Raw genomic sequence first — 9,153 nt, 5'->3', positions numbered from 1 at the left:
TGAGATTGTTCTTTGATAAGGCACGTCAGATGGCTGCTGTGCCCACTTCCTTCTCTGTAAAATGATGCAGTGTGACTGTGATTTCTAAAGTCATTCCAGCTTTCCAAGAAAGCTTGGAATCTTCCCTGATTCCAAGAAAAAAGCCAACCTGACATTTTCTGAAGAGATCCAGACTGACTGCAAGGAGCAGGGCTGACTGATGTCACCCAGCCCAGCTGCTGACATTTCTTTATTTTTAAATTTAAATATATGTGTGTGTGTGTGTTTTATATATATGTGTGTGTGTATATATATATATATATATATATATATATATATATATATATATATTATATCACTCTTTATTTTGTGAATTTCTTCATCTTGGTTGCCTAGCTGAAAAGAGCAAGTGTAACTTCTGGATCAAATCAGTGGTCCCAGAGGTATTAATCTGATTATTCCCTAATGCAAAGAAATGCTATTCCTGGGAGCCAAATTCATCAACAGCTCACTGTTCCTCTCTCTACTTCATATACCCCTGGAATAAGGCTGAGGTGATAGAGAAAAGAGATGAAAAATATGTTCACCACATCCCTTGCAAAATTAATTGTAAATACAGCCAAGTCATATAACAGGAATCAATGGTATGGATGGGACTGGAAGAGTCCAAGAACAATTTGTGGATGAAATTGGACTCCATAGCAATCTTCTAATACTCCAAAATGGGATCACACATTTGTGTCAGTGATTTAGAACTACCTGATGTTATTTTCATCACTCAATTTTTATTGAGTACTTAGGATTGGGCTTTGCAAAATCAAATTGAAGTGAATCCTTCCTGCCGACTTTTATATGGAGTCTGTTTTCTAAACAACAAAAGTGCTTTTGCTTTTTTATGTTTTTCTCCTGCTCAAAAATGTTCACATAATACCTTTGATAATATCCATTCTCTGTTTGGGTAGTAGCCAACACTACAGTGGCCTCTTCCTGCTGTAAAAGGAACAGAATTGGAAACACGGTTCTATCTAGCATGGGTTACACTTTACTGCTAACATCAAACCTGGGCTGTCCTCACAAACCAGGTGACCCCCCGCAGCCCCCCACCCAACCTGAAAACATGAAAAGCTATTTATTCTGAAAGCTGGTTTCCAGTTGTATTATTACTCAACTGTGAATGCGTAAACTCACAGTATAGTGCCAACACTCTCTGGGGTGGGAGAGGTTGATGTTGACAAACTTGGGTCTCAGATCTGGGACCCAGGGGGATATTTGTAGATGGCACCTGGAGACAGCACGCGGTCATCAGTCTAAATTTTACCCTACTACATTCTGACTATCACCCAAAGGCAGTTCATTTTTTCTCCCTGTGGCTGAAGGTGTTATCAAGAGCAAATTAATTTTTTAAGTGAGCCAGCAAAGGAGGCACCTGCTGACACTGAAAATAACTCGTTGACAAAGCCAACAAGATATAGAAGCAACCGAGTACCAAATTCCTATGCTTTGCACATCACAGGGTTTGTGATATAATTCAATGGCAACTCTAATCCCTTCTATCATCTGTTTCTCTCCCTCCAAAAGTTAAAGGAAGCTCTAGAAGACGCCATTAGCTTTTCAAATTTTCTGCTCTATTTATCTAGGGGTTGGGAGAAGGTGACTTTTTTTTTTTTTTTTTTTGCAAGTGAAGTCTGCTACTAAATATAAATCCTAAGTTCCAGTAGTTCTGAGAATGACATGAGCCCTGGAGCTTTGTAAGTGCCAAAAAAGCTGCATCCCTCTGATTCCCTAGTAAACATGCAGGCAACCATTCAGCATTCATTCTGTCCCACTCTGGATTTCCAGTATAGGCTAGGACTTGATTGACACCATGGGCTCTTTGGTTGACTCCCACACCCATCTCTAAAATTACAACGTATGGACAGAGCCTGGGGCTGTCCTGTCAAAGACTCACTAAGGGACGACACTCTGAACTTACCTGCCTAGCTACTCCCAGCTATTTGGGAGGGGGCTCTATAAGAGGTCTGCCTATGGCTCCTAAGAATTCAAATCAGAAACAAAGTTAATTTGGAATAGGAACTTGGCACACAGTAGACACTCACAGATGAGGACTAAGAAACACTTTTCTGGCAAAGGCCTTGATGATGATGTAGCATAAAGTGCAGACAACACATCTTTTACAGTCTTCTTTGTGATGGAGACTGTGCAATGCACTTTATCTCTAAAGTATCATTATCAAAAACTTTCAAGAGTTCGTGGCTATAATCTATTAGGAAATGTGAGAATTAATTAAATGGGCATTTTCCTCATTTTGCAGTTTGCCTTCCTAGAACTCACTAATCATTATCTGCTCTGCTACTATAGTCTGTTTTCCGATTACAGAGCTTAAAGAGATGTAATCAACACACTTTATTAAAATACTGGAAAAAATACTCTATAGGTGTCCTAGTAGAGGAGAAAGTGTTGGCTTACCATGTTAATGAAATATTTTTTTACTCATGACCATACCAAAAATTTTATTCCTCTTTGTAGTTTTCTCTTTACAAGTGAGCAAAATCTCAATCTTTTTCTCCTAGAAAATCTGTAAAAATCTACCTGCTTACAGGATAGACATGAGAATCGAAGAAGCTAAACATAGGTGAATATGCCAGGAAAACTAAAATTTTAATTGAACACAAGGTATGATTATTCTCTTTGAATCTAAATCTATTTTATTTAGGGAAATTGGGCCTTCAAAAATATCTTCCTTCAAGAAAATCTGGCAGGAGTGCAGCTAAAACATGTCCATAGCTCATAGCAATGCTGTGTATTTTCTGGAAGTATCAACCAAGCCAAATTCCCATCTTCAACTCTGGAAGAATTTCCTCAGAATGACAGCAGGAGCACTGATTCATTTATTATGGAAGGTTTGGAAGGAATGAGGAATGGGGCTAGATTTCCAGGGAAGCACCCCCAGAGATCAGCCTAACGTTGGCCAAGATTTAAGCCATAACTCCAAGTGAGCTCCAGGAACGTCAATGACAAGCAAGGGTAGGGAGAAAATTGAGGGAGAATGAGATGCCACATGAGGTGAGTTATTTGGACGGGGGCAAAGTTTACAGGGAGGTAAACATCTGCCTTTCAAGATGTGTGTGCAAAGCCTCAGGGTGTGTGTGAGTTATCCTGTGGTCTGTCTGTGCCTTGTCCAGGGGCCAGCATTAGCTGTGTTTTCTCCCTGGACATGACATGTACAGCTGGGGTTATTTTCTGTGTGTAAATTCTCTCTGCTTGAACTGTAGCAGATAGTCTTCGAGTTAACATTGATTGTAAGATTTCCTAAGAGGTGGGCAAGGTGTTCTTCTGTACCCTTCCACTTCCTGAGCATTGAATTGAATATTCAGCTTGTTTCTGGCTTTCTCAGCCCTACACAAATCTTTTCTACTTTAATCATGCATGCAGTGCTAGGGGATGGAATAATCATCTTTCCCATTTTACAGAGAAGCAAGCGGAGGCTTGCAGAGAGCAAGTGACTTGGCAAAGAAGTCACAGTTTATATGTGGGAAAGGCAGGATGTGCAGCCAGCTCTGTGTTAAGTCCTTCAGAAGAGCTGCTCATCAGACACTGGGATGGGGAAGAGACACTAAGGGGCATGGCAAGGGCTCCCTCGAGGTTGTGGTACTTGACTGGAAGAACCAGATCCTTGCTCAATCACTTTTGACTAATGTCACGAGAGAGTTTGCTCCCCAAGGAAGACAGATGTATGATTTTTTAGTGTTTTTTCTCCTCTAGCACTGCAGAGCTTAGTTGTAAGCAGAACCACCAGTGTCTGTGCCTCTGCAGTTTGTCAGCAATGGGACCCTGGGTCTCTACCAAGCCTCGGTTAATACTGAAAACATGGTAATAACAAGTGTCAACTTTATTATTTCTGAAAGAATTAAAAACAATTTACAGAGTGTGTAGCATGTCCTAAGTATTTCCATAAATACTTAGACATCTGAAAATTCTGCCCATGATGCTTTATGCTACAAACCAGACTTTCTGTAAGAAAAAATTCAAAGCCAGCTTGTATTAGCAGAACATAATTTACACACATGTGCACACAGGCCTCACTGTTGTGTTTATGAGGGCCTAAGTGCAGAGGAATTCCTGATAATTTACATAGCTCTCCATTTATCACTGCCAACCTAGCCGACCTCCCCTCCTGCCTGGCGCGGTCGCTACTCAAGCTTTAAGCTGGATAGTGAGAGGCAGGCACAAGTGTGTGGCCCGCCGCGTGCCATCAATTTATGCCAAAGGCAAATCTAGACACATTTACAGTTCTCTTGCTTTGTTGACCAAAGTCCTCTTTACCCCACTTGCCTGAACAAGCAGGAGTGACTCCCTTTAACGGGTTGCGTTCTTGTCCTCAGGGATTAGAATGTATGTCCTTCCTGGCCTAGATTTTTCTAGATGACTCTTGGTCTACAAGACTCATTGTCTCTTGCTGTCTAGTTAACAGTTTGAAACAGCAGTCTGCAGAGAGGTGGCAGCAAGCATGCTGAGTAAAGTGATGCGTGCCTTGGGGCGTTACTGCCCACAGCACCTGCTCTGGCTCTGGTGTTTTAATGGAGTTGTTCTATTCTCTGGTCCTTGAATGAGTTTATACAACCAACTTACACTGGTTTTATGACCTCTGGGTGAGTTTATAAAGAGAGTTTTTTAAAATGAAATTAAATCTAAAAATAAAATGGCACTACCAAAATTATTTTAGAATAACTCTCCCACATGATGCCATGCCTTAACGTATTCTCAAACCTGGCAGCTGGGTACCTTTTTGCATTTGCAAATGCAGACAATGCTGCTGTTAGGCAATACGGCCCCTTACTTAAAAGTCAGTGATTTTGTGCAGACAACCACAGGGTCGAATTCTGACTGCCACTTACAAGTTATGTGACTTTGTTTGAGGTTCTTTGCAAAAGTGTGCTAAATTAACAGTGGCTTCTGCTGTAACTACTGCTACTCATGCATCCACTGTTCAATCATCAAACCAGAGAACACACGCAACACTTTAAGAATAGCAAATATGGAATAACTATACTGGCCCCTAAAACTTTCATCTACACTTTTCATTGACCCGAGTATTTTCTGGCTTGTATTAGGCAGTTTTTAAAAAATACACATCGAATATATTATTCTCGAAGAGAGGGCTTTGGTCTCCATTTTTATTTTTTTAAACCTTTCTAAGCCTTAAAAGAGACTAACTCAGGGCTTAACTCAGAGCGGGAGCCAAATACATATTTGCTACCTGGCTGAATAATCATGAGACAATCTATGCAAATGCTAATCAGCAATTTTTATATATGGCAAGTCCTCAGCGAGGTTCCCACTGCCACGTCCAGCACCAGCAGGCACAGCCACCCGCCCCACCCATCTACCTCCACCTCCACCATCAGTGACATCACCACCACCATCATCTGCAACCACGAACACCATCATCCTCATTGTCTTCACTACCACCAGGAGCAGATTCAGTATTATCACTGCCAACCCCCTCTTCCACCACCATTACCCCACCATCACCCAATTCCTACTTTAAGTACCTCCTTTAAGCTTTATTCCACTAAAACGGAGTCCACATGAAAACCCTGTCACCAGCTCTTTAGAACACTTCTTTACTAAGGGCAAGAAATCATTGCATTAGACAGACAGAAGCAACCTCTATGCACAACTAAATTCAAATAATCCACATATCCTGAGCTCTCACTTCACACTGGTTTTGTCCACAGGCAATGCCTTCGAGAGACTAAATTTTCTGGGATTTTAAATATTACAGCTGTTATGATCAAAATGCACGGTAGCACACCTAGATAATCTAAATATATTTCAAACTTAAAAGTGTTTTTGCGAGATGGATGCTGACGCCACCTGAATGGAGGGATAGTCAGTGATCTTGAATGAGTAAAATAACATAATAACCAGTTCAGCTGGGGCCCTTAGAGTGCAGCAATTCTCCCTTCTCTTCTGTGATACCAGACACCCAGCTGCCTTCAGTCCATCGGGGACACAGAGTGAATCTGTCTTGCCCACTGGGAGAGACAACACACGAAGCTGCTTAAGCCCCAGCCTCTATCAGCATCACCTGTGCTGCCTGCTATCCCTCAGATTCCTGAGCCCTCCCCACCAAAAGCCCCTGACTCCGTAGGCCTGGATGGTACCCAGTGAGCAGTGAGACTCTGCATTCCCAATGAGTCTTCAGCATGTGCTGATGCAGCTGGTTGAGGCACCACATTTTGAGAACCACGATGACAGTGGGCCTCAAATTTGAGAACATAACAACAATTACCAAGGGTGGTTTAAAGTTCATAGGTTTTTTTCTCACTGTTTGCACCCCTAAGTATTAAGCAGTATTTTCGAGGAGGGATTGGAATGTGTGCTGATGAGCAACTTCAGGTGATTCTGGTGCAGCTTGTCCTTGAGCTGATGTGAGGAGTGGAGAGGGCCAGAGAAGGTGATGGAAAAGATGAACTTGAAAATTAGAGCAGGTGGGAGGAAGAAGGTAGCCATGTAGGTGGGGCAAGGGTGCCTGTGTTTCTGGTGAGAGAACGGACATATGACTCAGTCATGACCCACAGGGCTCTGGGAGCCCAATACATTGCTTAAATAGTTAAGATTCTTGACATCCCCACAATTCAGTTCAAGGGCAGAAAGATCAGCCATCGGCTGGAAGAAGCACATTATAAATGAGTAATAAGTATAGCATATGGAGGTGCTTATGACATTATCAACCTTTTATGTGTACAATACATCTGGAACTTATCAAAGCTCATCTCTCAGTGACTGGACAAAGTATCCAAACCACAAGTTAACTCTCCATAAGAACAGAACATTTATATAGGATGTTCTCAGTGGGTTTTGGCAACTGGCTAATGATCAAAAAAAAGAAAAAAAAAAGACCAGCCTGAGGTCCCTAGACTACAGTTATAATCTGAGAGTGAGATTTATTTTAAAGAAGATAAAATATATATTACCCTTAGGTCTGAGACTATCACTGTTTCCAAGCTATCAAACCCTGATGCAATCCTCCACAGGCCCACAGCACACCTCAGGCGCTGGTGGAGGAACTGGGTGGGGTGGGAGTTACTGACCATTTACATTTTTTCCCCACTACAGTCATACACAATTATTTCTTCAGCCAAACTGGACCTTACACTGCCTATGAGTATTTTGATTCCCAGATAGCTGAAAAACCCAATGAAAAGTCTTTCTATTATTATTGAATAATAGTCACTAATGGTGACAGCAAAAATAAGTTTTTTCCCCCACCTTTCTTAAATGTCTAGTCTATTTGTCTTTCCCAAAGAGGTAGACACTTATAAATTCAATATATTTACTTCAAACAAAACTATCACAAGTAACAATTTGGTATTTTAACACTGCCAAACAATTTCTCTTTTTCTTTTTCGTTTAATAAAACCAAACCCAAATAAATTCCTGTGCCTTGAGGGCTGCTATAATTCCCACATCATTCAAATGAATACCCCAAGTTAACGACACCCATTAAAAAGAACCATTTAGGCTTTTCTTTAAGTTACATCTATATGACAACGAAAAAATCGTTTTAACTAAAAAGTACACACCTGAATGCCTTGATGCTTTGGTATCACATCCAGTTTTCCCATAGTACCTTCTTTTTTTTTTAGATTTATTTATTTATTCATACAGAACTGGGGTACAGTCCAGAGATGCGGAGGGTGAGAGGATTCACCAGGGACAGCGGGGAGCAGAACAGAGAGATCGAGGAAGTACACTGCTGAGGGGAGCAGCGGGCAGGTCAGGAGAGGTCTGCCTCGCCATGTGGATCTCCTCCAGGGCAGGCGGGGATCGAACCCATGCGGAAGTGGCTTAAGCTTCTTAGTGCAGTGCTTTAACCCGCTGCGCCACCAGGGAGGGCCAGTACCTTCTTTTTAAGTCTTATTTTGCAGCTAAGGATGGCCTGAATTTTAAATTCTTAATTCAAAATCCCATAAGGGAAAACTTGACTGTTCTAAAGATGAAGTTCAAAAAAAATTTCTATTTTAGAAATAGGGAGCTAATACGGTGATGCAAGTGTTTGAGCTAAGAAATTAATTTTTCCAAGGAAGCTATCAATGTATTCATTCTTATACAGAGTTGGCATGAAATTGGACCCCTTTTCTTTTCAGTTTGCATATTCTAACTACACACATGATACTTCTGACATGGTGGTGGCGCTCTGGCCAAATGCACATTTGGCAGATTCTTAAAGCATAGAGGCAATGACTGAATAGTCTGTTTAGAATGCCAGCCTTTTTATGAAAATGCAAACAGAATATTTTGTTATTTATTTGAAATTATTAAATCCTGATAAAGTTACTATTGCTTTGCCATTGATATCTACAGAAGAGTCATGGGGGAGTTTAAGCCTTATCATTCTGGGAGTTTAGGCTTTATCTAACAAACTCTGGGACACTGGCCAGGACAACTTTTAAGAGCACTTAATCCTTCCTTTGCTCTGCGATTCTTTGTATTGCCTCCTTCTACATCACATTAACCTTCTAAGTTGTGAAATCTATCAGTGACCTTTTGGCGGGGCCTATCACCATTAACATCTGCAATTTCAATTACAACAGCAGTTGTGGCTTCCTGGAAAACGTTGCATTATATACCAGCCTTAACTTATTTGATTCTCTATTTGTATGAAAAGATGCAGACCCAGTTATTAAAAATTGTCATCATAACTTTTCATTTCCTTACCAGACGTGAGACTTGCAATTTCTTAAGAATCTTGAACTTTTTCATATTTAATCATTAATTCTTGCAGCATTACCATATGGTTTGGAATGTAAACCAAGCGGTCACTTCTATTGTCCTCTAACACCAAAGGCGAGTCTCTTTCAGCACTTAATTTCTGGCCAATGAAGCTATGGTCTCCCACAGCAATCTCATGAGGCTCGGGAGTAAGTCTTTCAGGTAACAAGGAGAGTTTTAGGTGAGCCCAGGTAACTTTGGGGAATGCAAATAAAATGTCCCAACAACTGAATTAGTTATTTCTAAGAAGGAAAAAAATTTGGTGGTTAAAAATAAATTCATTTCAGGGTGCTCCCTGGTGGCGCAGTGGGTTAAAGCACAGCACTAAGAAGCTAAAGCCACTTCCGCATGAGTTCGATCCCCACCTGTCCAGGAGGTGACCCATATGGCGGGGCA

At 41.1% G+C, this 9,153-nt stretch overlaps 1 protein-coding gene across 1 annotated transcript in view; it reads right to left on the bottom strand.

The window, feature by feature from the left end:
• Positions 1 to 358: 358 nt before the first annotated feature.
• Positions 359 to 9,153, bottom strand: part of COL6A5 (collagen, type VI, alpha 5) — a 59,672-nt gene continuing 50,877 nt past the window's right edge. Inside the window, 3 exon segments of the mRNA XM_012732076.1 lie at positions 359 to 441; positions 5,367 to 5,441; positions 8,704 to 8,912. Of these exon segments, the coding sequence (XP_012587530.1) occupies positions 359 to 441; positions 5,367 to 5,441; positions 8,704 to 8,912 (367 nt within the window).

The sequence above is a fragment of the Condylura cristata genome, unplaced genomic scaffold (assembly GCF_000260355.1).
Source record: "Condylura cristata isolate star-nosed mole 26May11 unplaced genomic scaffold, ConCri1.0 scaffold00033, whole genome shotgun sequence".
Lineage (NCBI taxonomy): Eukaryota > Metazoa > Chordata > Mammalia > Eulipotyphla > Talpidae > Condylura > Condylura cristata.
This window is presented reverse-complemented; position numbering and strand designations above follow the sequence as displayed.